The sequence below is a fragment of the Pyrus communis genome, chromosome 10, assembly GCF_041283825.1.
Source record: "Pyrus communis isolate YQ-2024b chromosome 10, ASM4128382v1, whole genome shotgun sequence".
Lineage (NCBI taxonomy): Eukaryota > Viridiplantae > Streptophyta > Magnoliopsida > Rosales > Rosaceae > Pyrus > Pyrus communis.
The window spans coordinates 18,939,783-18,959,048 of record NC_142574.1 but is presented as its reverse complement, the minus strand read 5'-3'; the positions used below and the strand labels follow the sequence as shown (position 1 = coordinate 18,959,048).

General features: G+C 38.4%; 4 protein-coding genes across 9 annotated transcripts; 3 read left to right on the top strand and 1 right to left on the bottom strand.

Moving 5' to 3' along the window:
• Positions 1–209: 209 nt before the first annotated feature.
• On the top strand, positions 210–6,208 carry LOC137729203 (protein LAZ1). Of its 5 annotated transcripts, none has more exons than XM_088678584.1 (9): positions 210–346; positions 1,236–1,411; positions 1,605–1,661; positions 2,311–2,419; positions 3,096–3,280; positions 3,390–3,478; positions 4,177–4,438; positions 4,823–5,074; positions 5,564–6,208. In XM_088678584.1, the coding sequence occupies exons 2-9, from the start codon at positions 1,352–1,354 to the stop codon at positions 5,915–5,917; spliced, it is 1,368 nt and encodes a 455-aa protein (XP_088534710.1). In that variant the 5' UTR covers positions 210–346; positions 1,236–1,351; the 3' UTR covers positions 5,918–6,208. The 5 variants fall into 5 exon arrangements, with proteins under 5 accessions (XP_088534710.1, XP_068324164.2, XP_088534711.1 ...); XM_068468063.2 differs by having other exon boundaries at positions 1,236–1,504; XM_088678585.1 differs by having other exon boundaries at positions 294–346; positions 1,236–1,504; positions 2,287–2,399.
• Positions 6,209–6,421: 213 nt separating this feature from the next.
• On the bottom strand, positions 6,422–8,283 carry LOC137729204 (Phosphoglycerate mutase family protein). Its single transcript, XM_068468065.2, has 6 exons — positions 8,149–8,283; positions 7,985–8,065; positions 7,638–7,766; positions 7,441–7,503; positions 7,216–7,343; positions 6,422–6,735 (listed from the first exon to the last, which is right to left on the bottom strand). Exons 1-6 carry the CDS (start codon positions 8,242–8,244, stop codon positions 6,543–6,545), a joined length of 690 nt encoding a protein of 229 aa, XP_068324166.2. The 5' UTR covers positions 8,245–8,283; the 3' UTR covers positions 6,422–6,542.
• A 24-nt stretch (positions 8,284–8,307) lies between these two features.
• Positions 8,308–11,139, top strand: LOC137728801 (SEC1 family transport protein SLY1). Its single transcript, XM_068467573.2, has 2 exons — positions 8,308–8,609; positions 8,940–11,139. The coding sequence occupies exons 1-2, from the start codon at positions 8,579–8,581 to the stop codon at positions 10,778–10,780; spliced, it is 1,872 nt and encodes a 623-aa protein (XP_068323674.2). The 5' UTR covers positions 8,308–8,578; the 3' UTR covers positions 10,781–11,139.
• A 2,753-nt stretch (positions 11,140–13,892) lies between these two features.
• Positions 13,893–17,186, top strand: LOC137728013 (isocitrate dehydrogenase [NAD] regulatory subunit 1, mitochondrial). 2 transcript variants are annotated; one of them, XM_068466892.2, is made up of 4 exons: positions 13,893–14,552; positions 14,630–14,869; positions 16,422–16,500; positions 16,730–17,186. In XM_068466892.2, exons 1-4 carry the CDS (start codon positions 14,025–14,027, stop codon positions 17,002–17,004), a joined length of 1,122 nt encoding a protein of 373 aa, XP_068322993.1. In that variant the 5' UTR covers positions 13,893–14,024; the 3' UTR covers positions 17,005–17,186. The 2 variants fall into 2 exon arrangements, with proteins under 2 accessions (XP_068322993.1, XP_068322994.1); XM_068466893.2 differs by having other exon boundaries at positions 13,905–14,552; positions 14,642–14,869.
• Positions 17,187–19,266: the final 2,080 nt, after the last annotated feature.

Genomic DNA, 19,266 nt, shown 5'->3' with positions numbered 1-19,266 from the left:
CACAATAAAAAATTTCTCCAACTCTTCAAACCTAGACAGAAAAGAAAGAAAATGATTGGTTTGTAAATCAAGTACATTTATTAACAATTTCTTTTTTATTAATTTTAAATTCAAATTTATAATACCCACAATTTTTGAGTAAATACGATGTTGTAGAAAAAAAACCCTAAAAAGAGCTTTCATTTTTTCTCCCTCTGTTGGAACAAAGTGTCACGTGCGGCGTCCGTGTTGGGTTTGAGATGGGTTCTGTGAATGCGAATTTCGTGAGGTTTATAATGCTGATTTGATTCTCTGATCAGAAAGGATCTTCTTTCCGGCTCCCTGGACCGAGTCGACGAAGCTCGCTGTAAGTAATTTCTGACCCTTTTCTTCCATATTTACCCCACCATAGTAAAATTGGATTTCTCTGGTTAAATTGATTGCGGGAGTCAGTTCATCTGCTTTTAATTTCTGAGTTTTCTGTTTGGTTGCTGGGAAAGTGTGGGAAAAATGATGTAAATTTACTTCCTATTATGTATTTCACTTCCCTTTTCTGGCTAATCGTATCTAAAGGAGCTCACTTTTGTTACAGTTTTTGTGGATTTCCATCCTCTATTTATTATCTGATAGATTTTCTTTTTCGCACTGTTGATTTCTGAAATTGTTTAATTGGATTGGTTATCGGAAAATCCGATTGTGTTTTGGAAAAATGATTCTTGAATTCACAATGTTGATGGGTTTTTATTGCACATCTCAAAGACTGATAAATTCACTTTTGGGGGAGATGCCTAGCATTTTTCTCATGTGCTGATTTGAGCTGCAAGTTTTGACTGAGTTTGGTGTATGAGGGTTGGTCTGAATTGACGAGCGTTGAATCTGCGTATGCAATTTTTATACTAATTTAGGATGCTGAGCATTGTGGTGGTATGATGTGCATGATAAAATGTCCAAATTTATGATTTATGATTCTTTTGGTTCAGTATCATGATCAGTTACAAACAACTAAACAGCATAGTTAAATACATGCATGCTAATGGTTTGATGTGATGGTAATGCATTTAGAGCTAGGGAATGGTGATCTCCGAACAAATTATGGCATTACTTTTTTCCTTTACCTGCACCTTTTACCCACTTTGTTTTCTGTCAATCTGTCTTTTTATACCACGCGAGAATAATCATATATTAGGTGGTGTGCTTGGTATCTATATAATTTGTACTCTAAATTAATGTTTACTATTCATTGTCTGGGTGAACAGGTCCATATTCTGTTGTCTGTGGTGATTCAGCACTTAATGCATATGTTTGTGAATTGATAATTCCATTATGCTGGCAATATTTGAGAATATAGGCTGGTCAAAAGGAAATACAGCTGATGAAGATAACACCATTTCTCGATCTCATTACCCAGTTGGCCTACACACCTCCTACCTGGGCAAGTCTAGCTTGTGGTGTCTTTGTACTCATCACTCTTTCCCTTTCAATTTATCTTGTATTTGAGCACCTTTCTGCATACAAAAATCCTGAGGTATTTATTCGCTAGTGACAAATTGTATTTACTATGCATGGTTCTATAGTAATGTTTCTCTGTTGCATTTTTCACATTTTGGTTTGTGTGAACCTTGCAGGAGCAAAAGTTTTTAATTGGTGTTGTACTCATGGTTCCGTGCTATGCAATAGAATCTGTAAGTTTTTATTTTGGGTTTTAAAATTTAATTTTGTTTGTATTTTTTAATTCAAACCTCTCCTTGGGGTTATAGGTAGAACATATATTAATCTTAAATGTCTTTTAAATATATAGTTTTTTTATCGCACACTTATTTTAGACAATGGTTATTAGTGTAGATCATTAATAGTAAGTGTTAAATGGAGAGAGGGGAGGGAAAAGGTGGGGAAAGTAGTTCAGGAAAAGAGAGGGTGGGAGGAATTATGGTGTTTGCGTCGGCACATATGACATGTGTGCTTGTGGTTCCCAAGGAGAATCTTATGTGTAGTTTTTTGTTTATAAACTTTAATGTGCATGGTAAACCTTGAATTGAGATTTAACATACGAAAGATGTTGAAATTGTCAATTTTATTTGTTTTTGTGTGGCTCACAAACATCCATGTTTCTTTAGTGCACATTGGGAAGATAATGAGTTGAATGTACATGTACCATTCATTAAGTTTCTGTTAATTTGTGAAGATTAAATTCTTGTATTAGATTTATAATTGATCATTGTTTATTACAATTGAAACTAGATGTACAGGTGTGCCTGTGTTACAAACAGAAAAGTACTCTTCCTTTGATCTTTGGTGTATTTTTTCCAGATTCTAACTTGATGCTGTTTACAGTTAGTATCTTTCTTGAACCCTTCGATAAGCGTTTATTGCGAGATTCTACGGGATTGCTATGAATCCTTTGCCATGTATTGCTTTGGAAGGTACTTGGTTGCATGCTTGGGTATGTCCTTTTAAGAACTTTAGCTTTAGCTAACATGCTCATTAAAATTCAAATTTGATGGGTTTGGAAATGTGATAATGCATTAAATGGTTATTTGGATCTCAAACTTGAATTTCACAAAAAGCATTGTAAGTATATGTTCACGTGTAATACATGGTAATTGAGAATTCATCGACAATCAAGTACTGATTGTGGACAAGATTGCACTGTTGATGACAGGATTGGCCTGTTGGCTGCTATGCAATAGATGTTCCTTGTCTGGTCTTGCATACACATTCAGCTCTCTCTCTCTCTCTCTCTCTCTCTCTCTATACATGCACAAATTTCTGCATATGAGAATCTAACATCAGAACCAATGTTAAGGTTTTAAGTTTCCAGGGCCAATGCACAAATAAATAAATACCTATTCTGCACAATGGTAAGGTTTTGAAGTGTTTAGGACCAATCATATGACAATCATGTTGAATGATCAGATTTTCCATCCTTAACTTAGTGTATGTATGGTAATTTCAAATAATCCTTGTTTGGTGGGGTACATATATATCCAGGATTTTTTTTTCATTTACAGTTTGTAGTCCTTTTGTTTTTAATAGATAAAGAAACTTCTTTACTTCCATTGTTTATATTTATTCTGCTTTTGACATTTTTCTTTTATATATGTTTTCCTCCTTGTAAGGTGGGGAAGAGAGGACTATTGAGTTTATGGAAAGGGAAGGACGTGCAGGTTCTAAGACTCCCCTATTAGAACACAGTTCTGAAAGGGGAACCGTTAAGCATCCTTTTCCAGTGAACTATATCTTGAAACCATGGAAACTTGGTCAATGGTTTTACCAAGTTGTCAAATTCGGAATTGTTCAGTATGTATGTTTACCATCACTTTGAGAAAGTTTATTTTTTTACTGGCCGTTGTTTCTTGTTCTCAAATACCATTCCCCTTTATAACATAAATTCACTTTTTATTCTTGGACAGATGTTAATTAAGTCTCTCAGTGCTATTGTAGCAGTTATCCTTGAAGCTTTTGATGTATATTGCGAAGGTGACTTTAAATGGGGATGCGGGTAAGAGAATCTCAAATGATTATAGGAAAAGCATTTGTAATTTGAAATTATGATGTAATATATTTGATAGGATAAGTTTTTTTTTGCCCCCTTAAGAAGCTCTTTAAACTATCACTTATTGAATTTCACATGGAACTCTTGCTTGTTACTCGTACTGATTATGTTCATACACATGTGAAGTTGCTCCTTGGGGACTTGTAAGTTTTGGTTATAGTTGTATACCTAGAAATGAATCTTCAGCAATCCTGCATTTCGAAATAACCTCTAAAATCTTGCTAAACTCACTGTGGATGGTGGCTAACATATTTTAACTCATTTCTTTGGCCTGTTACTGTGTGGACGGGTTTGTCAATTGATAGGGACGCAAAATGGTCATGTGATCCTGCTTTAGTTCTTTAAAGTATGTATTTCTTCAAAAACAAGCAGGAGAGACCTGTCAAGACCTCAGTTTCCGTAGCCATAGCCTTTTTCTTAGAACCTTTGACTTATGCTATGGTATCATAGCTTGTTGGATTTCACCAATTACTTTCTCAAATAAGAATGCCTTCTGTTTTAAGTGCTTTTGATATTTTGACTTGCCAATTTTCCTTCTATCTAGTTGATGCCCTACGTATCTCTTTGTCCTACAAAAGAATTGTAACTTAATGACGTTTAACTCATAAAGGACTCTCATGGTCATAATTTTCTTGTGCTTGCAGGTATCCTTATATTGCAGTGGTTCTAAATTTTAGTCAGTCATGGGCTTTGTACTGTCTTGTTCAGTTTTACACTGTTACAAAAGATGAACTAGCTCGCATAAAACCATTAGCCAAGTTTTTGACATTTAAATCAATTGTGTTTTTGACATGGTGGCAAGGTGTGGCAATTGCTCTTCTCTATGCCTTGGGTTTGTTCAAAAGCCCTATAGCTCAAGGATTGCAGTTTAAGTCAAGTGTTCAAGACTTCATCATTTGTATAGAGGTAGAACATTTCATTGGGTAACACAGTTTCTTATTGTGTCTTTTCATTTGACATTTTGTATCGTAGTGTTTTGAATGATAGTTTATTCTTACTTGAACTTTATGAGTTGATGTGGTCTTGAGAGATAATTACTCCTCTTCTGAAGGTGTTGGTGGAAATTTATTTGTACAACTAGGAAGGGTTTGTCAGTCGATAAAATCAAAATCATGACTAATAGTTTTTTTCTCCTCCAATTTTCATTTTATTCTGCTACTAGTATTCTGTATACTTTGTCTTGCATTTCTCAATAATGTTAAATTGGTTACATGACAAAAGATTTTTTCAGTTTACCATCTTTATGCAACATATTTTAGTTTGAGAGTTCTGCGTTTTCACCCTCTACAGATGGGCATTGCCTCTGTTGTTCACCTATATGTGTTTCCTGCCAAACCTTACGAAATGATGGGAGATCGTTTTCCTGGAACTGTCTCAGTTCTTGGAGACTATGTATCGGCTGACTGTCCTTTGGATCCGGAGGAGGTTAGGGACAGTGAACGCCCCACAAAGCTACGCCTCCCCACTCCTGACATTGATGTCAAGAGCGGCATGACCATCAGAGAAAGTGTTCGAGATGTTTTCATTGGTGGCGGGGAATATGTAAGTATCTTTTTATTCGTACATTACGATCATGAATTGATCTAAGAATATGGAACTAGTAATCCCTGATGTATAAAAAAAAATAAAAAAAAAAAGCGTGGGGGGAGGGGGGGGGTTGGAAATAGCTCCCGTGGAAAGGGTTATTTAGAAATGTATTAAAACAATGACAGTGTTACACCTTGGTATAGCCAATAAGATTTGTAGATTGCTGTTGATATTGGATGTCTGTGCTGTAAGACACTGAAAACATGTGTAAATTGCGAAGGCTGCTAATTGATGTCTGTGGTTAGGTGGTAAATGTTTGTGGAAAAGAACGGATACAAATATTTCGGATTGAAAAATGTTCCTTTATTCTCTAATACATTTCAAATGGCCAACCATCTGTTGAACTGAAAGAAAGTCGTATCTACATGAAACCAGTTGATTGTGGGTCATGGTGTATGATTTTTCAGTTTTGAGTTCTGAATCTGCTCTTTGCCTCAAATACAGATTGTGCAAGATGTGAAGTTCACAGTTACACAGGCAGTAGAGCCAGTGGAGAAGGGGTTCACCAGGTTCAATGAGAAGCTACACAAGATCTCTGAAAACATTAAGAAACATGACAAGGAGAAACGAAAGACGAGGGATGACAGTTGTATATCCACATCACCTACACGGAAGGTGATTCGTGGGATAGATGACCCTCTCTTGAACGGAAGCATGAGTGACAGTGGGGTTGCAAGGGCAAATAGGCATCGCCGCAAATCTGGATATACCAGTGCAGAAAGCGGTGGAGAGAGTGGTAGTGATCAGAGTTATGGTGGGTTTCAGGTCAGAGGCCGTAGGTGGGTAACCAAAGATTGAGGAAGGATCATGGAAATTGTCTCATGGGATGCTGTGGCCTGTGGGTTTTCTCCATTGTTGTTTGCTTGTCGATATTTTCATCTGAAGCTGTTGCCTTTTTTGTTCTTTGTAATTCATAGAGGATGGCAACAACTGTCGCCTCGGGGCTACTTTTTTGTTAGGGGCGCAAAAAAATGTAAATGGCATCGAAGTTAGAGGAAATGTCTTGTTAGGGTATATGTAGTTTACACATTTATGTCGAGGACAGTAATTGTAACAGCTGAAATTAAAATTCAACTTTTTGTTAGAGAAGGTGACTCAATCTCCTTCCACTCTTTTTCCAAGCGTTGGCGATCCAACGATGTGCAGGAGCTGGTTCAGTCCAAGTTTATGATAGCTACAGAGATGGTGAATTATTTCTTAACGAGTTTCGTTTCTTGTTCGGTAGTTTGAACGAGGGAAGGGCTGAGCAGCAAACGGAAAGAGAACTAAAAAATCGATTTTTGCTATCCAAAAAATGGTCAATCAAGGCAAAGCCACCGTGCTGAGTTGTGCATATACTTAATCCTTTTCAATTACAACTATCCATAATCTTAGTTTTTGACAAATTACAAACGAAAGATGAAAGTTTCTTCGCAGATAATACTTATATCACTGCCCGGAGCTCTGCAGTAAGCAGGGAAAACTTCCGGTGCTGTGATAAGATGGGAGGGGTTCGAACTGCTTGAATTCTTGATGACAGGTCAGTGTAACTGGATCCCGCGTTTAGCTTGGCAGCATTGAGTATCGTCTGCAAGATCTGTAGGGTATCGCCGTGACTAACAACTAAGATCGTGCACCTGTAGATTGAACGAACATAAGTAACAAAGTCACACAGATATAATACGCAGGCAAGAAAAGGTATGACTTAATTTAACCTAATGGCAGTTAAAAGAGGAAAGCCGTGGCACAGCTGGATAGACCGACGGTCTTGTACAATAACAGAGAAAATCGCTAACCGAGAAACCGCATTGAAAAATAATCTATCAAGAACTGCAAACAAACTGAGTAATTACAGTTACAGGTTTTTCATCCTTAATTCTAAAATTCTTAAACGCGGACGGCTGTTTCTATTTTCTTTTAAGTAGAAATTATTCGGAAATAGGCTTTTTAAGTTCCACAGCAACAATTACACGTTTTATTTCATGTCTCTGCAATGCCAATGTGCCTGATCATATGCAATGTCAAACATAAGAATAAGATGTTTCTAGAAATTAAGATAGAAGTATTGCAAACATGACTACGATGTTAGAATACCAAACGCGTATTTATACACTTACCCTTGAAATTGTGATTCCATAGTTTCCATTGCTTGTGCAAGTCTGCACGCAACATCATCGACACTCTCTCCTCCCTCTGCCGGCCTCATGAGTGGATCTTTCTCATCAAGAGCCCATATGTCGTGATACTACCAGCAAAAGGGAAAACAGAATTACGACAGCCTCAGCATCAGCAACAGACGATTATAAGTTAGCACCACCTATAAACGACACCAGTGGACTTACTTTATCATGTGACAAAAGCTCATACGAAGGACCAAAGAAGCGTTCACGAAGATTTTCCATCACCTGTCCAGAAAAAGCAACCAGGGGAAAAGATCACTGGTTTGAAATCTAAATTAGCATAATCGAACAACCAAGCTTATCTTAATCAGAAATCAACCAAGATACCGTTCTTTTGGTCGATTCAGGGACTATCTTACCTTGCATTGAGCCCCCTCAAATGGAATGTTCAGGACAGATGCAACAACTTGAGCAGTCTGACTTGCTCTTGAAAACGGAGAGTAGCAAATCCGAACATTATCAAGCGGTACGTTGTTTTCCTCAAGTACCTGCACATTACAAACTACTCAAGCTCCCATTTCTTCGTTTCCATCGACATTCCGGTTTTCGGTTAAATCTTCCAGCCTACCAGTTTTCAAACTCTAATTCACATTTCCTAATCATTCAATAATTTTGCACCCTAAAAAGATTCAAACTTTTCGAATGTGAAATAAATTGCACTCAAAACAAACCAAAAAAGTTCAAATCTTAAAACAGAAAGTAATACCTTTTGGAATGATTGTCCAGCTGATTGTGCCTGACTTACACCTTCTGGCGCCAATTGATATTCTGGGCGGGTACCATTTTCCTGTGTCGAATTCAAAATACTCAAAATTTGCAGGGCCAAACAAGTAATTAAGGAAAATTGAGGGGGGAAAGAGAAAAAATAACCATGGAAGAAACAATGATGCCTCTCTCATTCGGAATGCTCCTCCCGTGCCTCAGCACCCAGTATCTGTTTCTCAGAAACGACGTCGTCTCCGCCATCTCCACACGGCCCCCCGCCACCGCACTCCTCTCCTTCTCCTCTTCACACAGCCTCGGTATGTGATTTTATTGGTAGGCTTCAATGAGATCATATTGGTTAAGACTCCGTGGTCAACCAATGAAATAACTACATCTGTATTTATATGACGTGGCGAACTCCTATTAGCTAGAGTATAATTCTTCGTCTTGAAACGGCTGCAGACGAACAACTATCTTTTTACATCATCGGCACCCTCAAATTTGCAGAGCTGTTTGGGAAATTCATAAAATTTGAAGCGAACCATAAGTTGCTGGGTGAGTCTTTGCTTCGCCGGAGAACGTAGATTTCACGGTCATGGCGCTCAATCTGCGGCAGAGGCAAACAGGTGATACTATCTTTTGACCATTTTAGTTTCTCTCTCTAGATCTGTGTATCAACCAAACCAAGGAAGCAAAAATTGAAAATATTGGATTAAATCGAGAACCCATTTACCTAATATAGAAAACCCAGATGAATTTTCACCGGAATTGCAATTGGAATGGATGAAATGTTTATATTTTTTGAGGGTTTTGTTTGTTGAGCTTGATCTGTGGTTTTGGTTTGAGAACTGTGACTAAATTCATTTGCTTTGCTTGAATTGGGCTTGCTTAAATTTGAATAATTTTTCTGGGATTTGCGTAAATTATTGATTTTGATCTGTGATTTCTGTATTCAGAATGTATTACCCGTATGCTGAATCTGAACCAACCCGTTAATGCAACCGGTATGGCCAACGAGGAGGTCTACAAGATCTTGATCTATGATAAGTTTTGTCAAAACATTCTCTCCCCGTTGATCCATGTCAAGGACCTCCGTAAGCATGGCGTGACCCTGTACTTCCTGATTGACAAGGACCGAAAACCTGTTCACGATGTGCCTGCTGTCTACTTTGTCCAGCCCAGCCATTCCAACATTCAGAGGATTATTGCCGACACCTCCAACTCGCTGTATGATAGCTTCCATCTGAACTTCTCGTCCTTGATTCCTCGACCTCTGCTTGAGGACCTGGCATCTGGGACTTTGAATTCGGATTCGATTCATCGGATTTCGAAGGTGCATGATCAGTATTTGGAGTTTGTGACACTGGAAGATAATTTGTTCTCATTGGCACAGAAGAACAGTTATGTTCAGTTAAATGATCCCAAGGCAGGAGACCGTGAGATTGAGGACATTATTGAAAAGATAGTTGGTGGTTTGTTCTGTGTTTTGGCTACGCTTGCTGTTGTGCCAATTATCAGGTGCCCTCGTGGTGGACCAGCTGAGATGGTAGCATCAGCATTGGATCAGAGACTTCGAGACCACTTGTTGTCAAAGAACAATCTGTTTACGGAAGGTGGAAATTTTGTGAGCTCTTTCCAGCGCCCCATATTGTGTATATTTGATCGTAATTTTGAGTTATCTGTGGGAATACAGCATGATTTTAGGTACCGACCCTTGGTGCATGATATTCTAGGATTGAAGCTTAATAGGTTGAATGTTCAAGGTGAAAAGGGTGGGATGAAGTCATATGAGTTAGATAGCTCAGATCCCTTTTGGGTAGCAAATGGGTCTCTAGAATTTCCGGAAGTAGCGGTAGAGATTGAGACCCAATTGAATAAGTATAAGAGGGATGTTGATGAGGTCAACAGACGGACTGGCGGGAATGATGGAGCTGAGTTTGATGGAACAGACATGATTGGGAATACAAAGCATTTGATGAGTGCAGTGAACTCATTGCCAGAGTTGACAGCACGGAAGCAGGTGATTGATAAGCACACCAACATTGCAACTGTGTTGTTGAGTGAGATCAAAGAGAGATTGCTCGATTCTTTTGCCAAAAAGGAGTATGACATGATGGTTAGAGGAGGCATTGATCGAAGTGAACTTTTAGGTGTGCTTAGAGGGAAAGGGAGTAAGATGGATAAGCTGCGGTTTTCTATCATGTATCTTATTTCTTCTGAAGCCATTAATCAACAGGAAGTGGAAGCAGTGGAAGCAGCCCTCAGGGAATCTGAGGTTGATACCAGTGCATTTCAGTATGTGAAGAAGATCAAGGCGCTGAATGTCTCACTGGCATCAGCAAATTCTGCTAGCAGAAGCAACATAGTCGATTGGGCAGAGAAACTCTATGGGCAATCAATAAGCGCTGTGACAGCAGGTGTGAAAAATCTTTTGTCCAATGATAGGCAGCTAGCACTGACAAGAACAGTGGAGGCCTTGGTGGAGGGGAGGCCGAATCCAGAAATTGATTCCTACCTTGTGTTTGATCCTCGTGCTCCAAAGTCAAGCTCAGGAATGGGTAGCAGCCATTTAAAAGGACCTTTCAAGGAAGCTATCGTCTTCATGATTGGTGGTGGTAATTATGTGGAATATGGGAGCCTACAAGAGCTTGCGCAGCGTCAGCAGCCTGTCAAGCATGTTATATATGGAACAACAGAAATACTCACAGGACAGGAGTTTGTGGAGCAGCTTGCAGTATTGGGGCAAAAGATGGGATTGGGTGGTGCTCCTCCTCCTCCACATGCTTCAACTCATTGATGCGTAAATCCTGCAGTTTAGTTGTTATTTACACTTGAAAGAAGACGATATTGAGAAGCTAAGAAACCATGTGGACGAATCTGTATAAATTTGTTGCATGTTTTTGGTCGAGTTATACAAACGACTGATATGCTCTGTGGTTCCATACGAGATTAGTCAAAACTTTTTGCCAGGATCAAGAAGAAACCGGTTTCATGTTTTGTTGTAGGCAGAAGTTTTCAGAATCACAGAACTTTTGTATTTCATTGAGGTGTAAGTTGTATGGTTGGAAACTTGGAAAAAAGTTTACTGATGTTACCTTTCATTGATGTTTCTGTAATAGCTCAACTTTGAAATATGATATGTTAATTTCTTCCAAAGATTGGTTTGATTTTTAACGAGATGTGAAGTAACATTGGATTGTGTTTGCCTAACTGTTGGACGGATTGGATTGGAACCAAGTGTTTCAAATCTAATCCAAAGTTTTCGCGAATCGGAATTGCCTTTCAATTTCAACCAAAAGTTTTCGGAATGTCAATATTCAGTTGAGTTCTTGAAACAAAATATTTCAAAATTCTTTTAAAAAATAACTATGAATTTTTCAGTTTTTGTTCATTTTTTTTTTTACTGAAAACTCGTTTGATACTACTTTTAGCTTAAAAAAGAAAGAAAAAATTAAAAAGAGAAAACTAATTTCTTGAATTTTCAATTATGAGTTTTTCTTTTTTTGAAATTTTATAAAAACTGAAATCTGAAACTACTTACCAAACGGGTTGTCAATTTAAAAAAAAAACTAAAAACTAAAAACTAAAAACTAAAAATGAATGGTTGTCAAGCGGCCTTGTAAAGAAAATTATACAACCATAGCAGACGATATAGCCAATTAGGGAAAGAGCTAGGGGTGGGTTCAAAAAGCCGAAAATTGAAGGAAAAAAAAAAGAAAAAAAGAAAAAAAAAAAAAAGGGAACGGAAAAAGAAAAAACCAAACTGAACCAAACCTTATTGGTTCGGTTTCGGTTTCGGAGGTTTGGAAACAGAACCAAACAGAACCGAATCCGTTTACACTTTATGAATGTATGCCCATGATATTTCTTTTGTGAAACTTTGTTGCTAAATTTGAAACTAAGCCTAGGGCTTTTTCAAGGAGCATACTTGGTTCAATTAGGGAGGATTGATCATTGGTTATAGAGGAAAGTTTTGGAACTTGGAAGAACTTCTCCATTTGTTTGCTTTTTGAATGGATACGGTGATCATTTTTCTGTGCAATTGAGGTTATTGATAGAATAAGATTGGTTTATATGTTCTTGTATTCGTACACTACCTTCCCACTTTCCACTTTCCCCGTTTCTTATTATTAGTATACCAATGCAAATCTCTTTTCTAAATTCCATATTAAAAAAAATCAAGTTTTATAAAATAAATAAAAACCAAACTATAACAAAACTGAACCGAACAAAACAAAACCAAAAAAAATCAAAGTTTCGGTTTGGTTTCAGTTTTGGCAAAAAACTGAACTGAATGAAACTGAACCCACCCCTAAAAAGAACTAGTGGAGTCTTGTTTTAAAGAATTATTTCAACATGGACTTGGTCAGTCTAGGTAGTTCAAGCTTGAAAGCTTAATGTGTTTGATATACCAAAATTCTCGGAATAATTTGATTTTGTTCCAAAAAATTTTGCAACCCACAAATTTACATGCCATATGCATAATCACTTTAAATTTTTTTATTTAAATTAAACAGAAACAGTACCTAACAAAAACTGACCGCATGATATATGAAGAACGGACACGATTCCCGAATTTTCAAGATCTTCACAAAAAGAATCCAAAGAGGATCCTGTTGGGATTGGGGCCAATGCTCGAAAGTGAAAAAATATTAAACGTACTATACTTCCATGTGTTTAATGTACGCTCACCGGTCATTGTAAGTGCCATATACCCTCTCAAATAAGTGAATAGAAATTGGTATGCGGTAAGACGCAAGCTTCTATTGTAACTCCTTAATTATCTTCGTTAAAAAAAAAAAAATCTCCTTAATTATCTTAGTTTGTTGCATCTATTGTGTCGGTCTATTTGATAAATATTTTACGCTTGACGCGACTTAAATCATATTTGCGATTGTGAAGGTTAGTGAACATGTGAAAAGTTAAAAAGATTGACATTACGTGAACTAAAAGGACATGATTGCTTGTAGGCATGGAATGAGGATGCTCTTCAGATCCTTTTGGGGATCTAATGATGAATCAATTGTATTTGTTCATCATATATCGTACAATCAGTTTTCGTTAATTATTATTTATATTCAATTTTAAATTTTAAATTTAAAATGATTTCTAACCACATGATGTACTATGAACAGACTTAATTGATTGATCATTCGGATCCCCATAAAAAGGATCCGGAAAGGATCCTATTCCGTAGGCATGAATAAGAATATAGGAGGGTGAAGAGAAGGATGTGGAAAAAATGCATGTAAAATGTAAAATGATACGTGAAAGTATGAGATTTTAGATTTAAATCTCGTAGAAGTAAGTTTGATATTATTTATGATTTAGTTTTTAATCATTGCATCAATAAAAAAGAGTCGGTTAGTATTCAATTGTTAATATTCCTCCACTCTGAACCACTTAGTATTATATCTAGTGATATTCTCATTCACTTGTACCTAAGAGGTCTTAGGTTCGAATTTTGCCAAAGACGAAGTTGAAGCCCATTATTATAACAAACTTATTATAAAGCTTAGCCCACTCATTCCACATTTAATGTAGATAATATCGTTTATCTGTTCAATAATTCGGCTAAAGTTTTTCAAATTTTCACAAAGAAGGTCACTACACTAGTGAGGACTAAATGACTTTCAATAAAAGATTCAATTTAAAAATTGAGAAAAGTACTATTAAACAAATTTGGGTTAAAATCTGGAGAACACAGATTTTTGACAGACTTAGCGGAACTCATTTTGTAATGCTAAAATGTGTGTCAAAATGCGTGTGCTTACAAATAAACCCAACAAATTTAGGCATATACCCTAAAATGGAGCACTGAAATTATTAGGACAATTTGACACCATAATTAGGTCCACCCAGAAACGCGAATTGGAACGTGGAATTATTGTAAAAAAGTCCTCCAACTTTCTCATATTTTCCAATTCCCCTCGCTAGTCAATCACCCGCTCAACTTCAACTCCTCTGCAACAAAAAGTCGACCCTTCGCAAATCCGACAACCTCCTCCCTCCAAAAAAACCCAAAACCCCAACACTCAGCCATGGCCCGTCGGACCCTCCCGATCCTAAAAAACCTCACCCACCGCCCCACGCCCGCACACTTCCTTCCCAAACCCGACCCGAACACCCGATCCGTTACCTACATGCCCCGTCCCGGAGACGGTGCCCCGCGGCCCGTAACCCTGATCCCTGGCGACGGAATCGGCCCGCTCGTCACCAACGCCGTCGAGCAAGTCATGGAAGCGATGCACGCTCCCGTGTACTTCGAGCGATACGACGTCCACGGCGACCTGAAGCGGGTCCCGGCGGAGGTGATCGAGTCGATCCGGAAAAACAAGGTATGCTTGAAGGGCGGCCTGAAGACTCCGATGGGCGGCGGAGTGAGCTCGCTAAACGTCCAGCTGAGAAAAGAGCTCGACCTGTACGCGTCGCTAGTCAACTGCTTCAACCTCCCCGGCCTACCCACCCGCCACGAGAACGTGGACATTGTCGTAATTAGAGAGAACACCGAGGGTGAATATGCCGGGCTCGAGCACGAGGTCGTCCCCGGCGTCGTCGAAAGCCTCAAGGTAATAAAAAACTCAAATCCAATCTTTTTAGCTCTGCAATTTTGTGAGAAATCGGGAATTGATTGTGACTGTGTTAGGTGATCACGAAGTTCTGCTCGGAGCGAATCGCCAAGTACGCTTTCGAGTATGCGTATTTGAACAACAGGAAGAAGGTGACTGCTGTGCACAAAGCCAACATTATGAAGCTGGCTGATGGGTTGTTCTTGGAGTCCTGCAGAGAGGTTGCTAAAAAGTACCCAAGTATTAACTACAATGAGATCATTGTGGACAATTGCTGTATGCAACTCGTTTCGAAGCCGGAGCAATTTGATGTGATGGTAATGTGCCTTCAGCTCAAAATCTGTTTTGTGAATCTGGTTTTTATATGTGGATGTGTTCATGGCAGGGTTAAAGTTTTTCTATTTGTTAATCTTTGACTAAGTTTGGATAATTTGGTTAAATTATGGACTTGGTCTGACGTCGGTTACTAGGAATTTGTTTGGCAGACGTGTTTGCCTGGTGATTAGGAGTTTGTTTAGCAACAAATTCTGTCCTTTCTCTCTTGTATTTAAGAGCTAAGAAGTTAGTTAAAAAATGCATTGGAATAACTTGCTGCCTAGAGGGGGTGGGTGGCTGCCAAGAAATTTAATTTTCATCGATTTTAAGCAAAGTTCAGGTTTCGTGGATTGATGACCTGCGTGTTTTTAACTAGGAATTCCAGGAAAATACTTAGTTGACTCCACTTGACTGGTATGTCTTTAAATTTTTTTTGGCTGTTGAAATGGTGCCAATGTGAAAAGTTTCAAGCTTTTGGGGTTTCTATGATCTGAATTGTGAATATGATTTGAATTGCGAAAACCATTTCTAATGTTTGTTAGGCAAGAAACGGTGGTTTTGTTCTAATCTTCTTATATGCTTCAGGTTTGGTTTGATCCATAATACAGATGGTGGATATAAGTTTATAAAGTATGTTAGGTACTCGTGACATGTGGAGAATCTTGCATAGGCTCATATGCCAACTGATGATGCAAAATTTAGACGTTCTCTATTACTATTAGTTTTGGACTGAAGAAAAGGGAAAGAGTAGCTCTTGTAGGTATTTTGCTATTGTGATGACCTATGAAAACTTAGAAGAGTAATTGGAAAAGGTTTGAGAGTATAAAACCCATGAATCACATCAAAACATTGAGTGAGCTATTAGAGTTTGATGTCTCTGTGATGTTCATGTGGTAGGTCGAGAAGTAAGCATAGAAAGATAGTAATGCTCTATTTAAAGCAGGGAACGAAGAACAATCTGGATGCGCTCAAGTGAAATATTAAGCATGGATTCATAAGTCGAATACAACACAAATAGTCCGATAGTGTGTTCATCTACCTTGTTTTCTAATGTGAAATTCCTGGTTCTGCTGTTTTAACTTGGATCAACATCTTGTTCCTCTTGTGTTTCTAATGGGTTTACTTCTTGTCTCACATGTTGATCATGAACTCAGATGTTTCTGTTCTTTGGGAGTTGGTGGGGGAGGGTAAATTGAATCTAGGATTTGGTGTTTACCCTTGTCATCCGGGTTTGAAATGGGAAAATATTCTTTCCACAAAATGGTAAAACTGTGTCCATGTGGCACTTCCCAGACCCCACACTGGCAAAAGGCTTTGTGTGTTGGATCATCTTGCATTTGAGAATAACTTATTGGTCTGGGCCCAACTCTTTGCTTCGGATGTTTCATGCTTGCTCTTCATTTTAGCCAAAAGACCTGTCTACGTTGTTGAGCTAAAACTAAGTTGTCTATTGAAAATTTAAAATAGATGTTTGCATAGTTTCGAACTTCATAGTTGGTTATATGTGCTACTCTTTTCCTGTGCCATTTACAGAGGTTGTTTCATGTCTTGCAGGTCACTCCCAATCTTTATGGAAATCTAGTGGCAAATACGGCAGCTGGTATTGCTGGAGGCACTGGTGTCATGCCAGGAGGTAGAAGTCCTTATTAATAAATTTAATTGATTATATTATTCTGCGAGTCGTTGCAAATCCTATACCCTTTTTTTAAGTTGTTTTTGTTAACTCCATGATATATCTACTCCACCCTTCCATAGAAGAAAGATCATCTGCTTCAAGCGCTGATCACCACTTATAATTTATCTTGTTCTTGTAGTCGGTCTCTTCTAAACTCTGCCTCCTTGTCTCTTTGGGGTTACTACAGGAAATGTGGGTGCTGATCACGCTGTTTTTGAGCAAGGTGCTTCAGCAGGAAATGTCGGAAACGAAAAGTTATGGGAGCAAAAGAAGGCCAATCCAGTGGCTTTGCTTCTGTCATCAGCAATGATGTTGAGGCATCTCCAGTTTCCTTCATTTGCTGATCGACTTGAAACAGCGGTGAAACGTGTAATCTCAGAAGGCAAGTACCGGACAAAAGATCTCGGTGGAGTCAGCAGCACTCAAGAGGTTGTTGATGCCGTTATTGCTAACCTGGACTGATTGACGGGGAACATGTCCATTGCCTCACATAGTCACGTTTATAATTGTTTTTTTTTTCTTCTACATTGTTGGTAGGTTATCCTACATCTGTCGAAATGCAATATTTCTTTTTTCCCTATTCGGGAATAATCGGAATTGATCCCAACAGCATTCAGTAATAAAGAAGTTTTGATTTGATGAAACCTTGCTTTGCTTTTGCTTCCCAGAATTCATATGTAAGCTCATATATTGTCAAATAAAATTTGTCCAGCTTGTTATGTGGTCTGAGATTGGGTTATGTGTAGTACATCTATCATTGACCTGGGACGGTGTCATTAACATCAGACAGAATTCTACGGTAAGGCCAACGCTAAACGATGGAAACGAAACCGAAGAAACTAACAGATAGATGAGAAGCTCTCACTTCTTTTCGATGACTAGGATGCGTTTGAATTCATTTTGTTTTCAAACCAGGACATCCTTTCTTTGGTTAGATGCAACGCGACCATGCTCGTATTCCTTTTGCAGTCTCTTTTATCCAACACAGCAAACGCATCCCTTGTGGTTCTATGTTCGAGCACCAGACGAAAGTTCTCTCTACCCACCCTAACCCCCTGAAATCAACGAGCTCACCAACTACTTCCAGATGTTCCTTGGCAGTGTAAAGTACCAGGGATGGTAGGCACAATACAAGTTCCTACATCTTCTGAACTCTTGCTTTCGGGTGCCCTTCCAATCCTTTTGTGCTGCAAGAGCAATGAGAGTTCGAATTGTGTCTAACCTTGCCACTAGTGCAAAGGTTTCATTGTAACTATCCCAGGTTTCTATGCATAACCTTTTGCCACAAGTCTAGCCTTGTGTTTTTGAATTGTTCCATCCAGGTTAAGCTTAGTCTTAAACACCCATTTCACACCTATAACAGGCTTATCAGCAGGCCTCTCAACAAGTTCCCAAATACTGTTCTTTTCAATCACTTCCAACTCTGCATTCATAGCCTCTTGCCAGGCTACATCATTTGCCGCTTCTTGATAGCTCTCTGGTTCTATAATGGTCATGTGGCATCTTGCATATATATCTTCCAGAGTTCTTAACTTCACTAGAGTAGAGCTAGGTGTGGAACCTTGACTATGGCTTCCATCATTGTTCTCAATTAACTTAGCAACACTTGTGTTTGAGTAAGAACCTCCATCATTTTCAAACTGGGTTGTATCAGTTTGTTCTTCTGGAATTTCATCTTCTGCATCATTTCCTCCAAGGTTGAAAGGTATTGAGAGAGTCTCCACTTGGTTGCTTTCCCAATTCCATGACTTGTTTTCATTGAAAATCACACTCCTTGAGAGTACAATCTTCTTAGATTGCAGATCATACACTCTATACCCATTTCGACAACTTCCATATCTTATGAAAACTCCCTTTCTGGTTCTATCATCAAACTTATGTCTCAGTGGTGATGGAACATGAGTATAACAAATACACCCAAATACTTTCAGATGCTTGATTCCAGGTTTCCTACATGTGAATGCTTCAAAAGGTTTTTTATCTAACACTGATGTTGTAAAGCATCTGTTTTGCAGATACACAACTATGCTCACAGTTTCTGCCCAAAAGATCACAGGGATTCCTTTCTCAATCATCATGGATCTTGCCATTTCACCAATTGTTCTATTTCTTCTCTCAACAACTCCATTTTTTCTAAGGAGAGTAGGCAATAGTCAATTGCCTCTCCATTCCCATGCTTGCACAGTAGTCTAGAAACTCATATGAGCTGTATTCACCACCTCTGTCACTCCTTAGCTTCTTCAAACTGAACCCACTTTGCAATTCAACAAAAAGCTTTGAAATTTTTAAATACATTGAAGGTATCAGATTTATTTATGAGAAAGTATTCCCAACACATTCTTGAGAAATCATCAATAAATGTGATAAAGTATCTATTCCCTCCAATGGACTCATTTTGTATTGGTCCACACACATCTGTGCATACCAACTCAAGTGGATGACTTGCTCTCCACACCTTCTCCTTGTCAAATGATTCTCTGTGATGTTTCCCTTATACACAGCCTTCACACACATCTTTCATTTCTGTCAAAACAAGTAATCCAAGTACCATTTCCTTCTGCTGCATCTTTTTCATGCTAGCAAAGTTCAAGTGTCCAAGCCTTCTATACCACACCCAAGAGTCTTCAATCACATATGCCTTCCTTGCTGCAGGAGTCATTGATTCTAGTAAAAGGGGAAAATATCGATTTCCTGCCATGATCACTTTTGCTACAACATTGTTAA

Coding starts and splice junctions, on each gene's coding strand:
- LOC137729203 (XM_068468063.2), top strand. CDS start 1,352: ATGAAGATAACACCATTTCTCGATCTCATTACCCAGTTGGCCTACACA. Junction 1,505..1,604: donor CTGCATACAAAAATCCTGAG/GTATTTATTCGC, acceptor TGAACCTTGCAG/GAGCAAAAGTTTTTAATTGG. Junction 5,075..5,563: donor TCATTGGTGGCGGGGAATAT/GTAAGTATCTTT, acceptor CCTCAAATACAG/ATTGTGCAAGATGTGAAGTT.
- LOC137729204 (XM_068468065.2), bottom strand. CDS start 8,244: ATGGCGGAGACGACGTCGTTTCTGAGAAACAGATACTGGGTGCTGAGG. Junction 7,504..7,637: donor TTGAGGGGGCTCAATGCAAG/GTAAGATAGTCC, acceptor TTTTCTGGACAG/GTGATGGAAAATCTTCGTGA. Junction 7,344..7,440: donor AGCTTTTGTCACATGATAAA/GTAAGTCCACTG, acceptor TTTTGCTGGTAG/TATCACGACATATGGGCTCT.
- LOC137728013 (XM_068466892.2), top strand. CDS start 14,025: ATGGCCCGTCGGACCCTCCCGATCCTAAAAAACCTCACCCACCGCCCC. Junction 14,870..16,421: donor CGGAGCAATTTGATGTGATG/GTAATGTGCCTT, acceptor CATGTCTTGCAG/GTCACTCCCAATCTTTATGG. Junction 16,501..16,729: donor CACTGGTGTCATGCCAGGAG/GTAGAAGTCCTT, acceptor GGGTTACTACAG/GAAATGTGGGTGCTGATCAC.
- LOC137728801 (XM_068467573.2), top strand. CDS start 8,579: ATGGCGCTCAATCTGCGGCAGAGGCAAACAG. Junction 8,610..8,939: donor TCTGCGGCAGAGGCAAACAG/GTGATACTATCT, acceptor TTCTGTATTCAG/AATGTATTACCCGTATGCTG.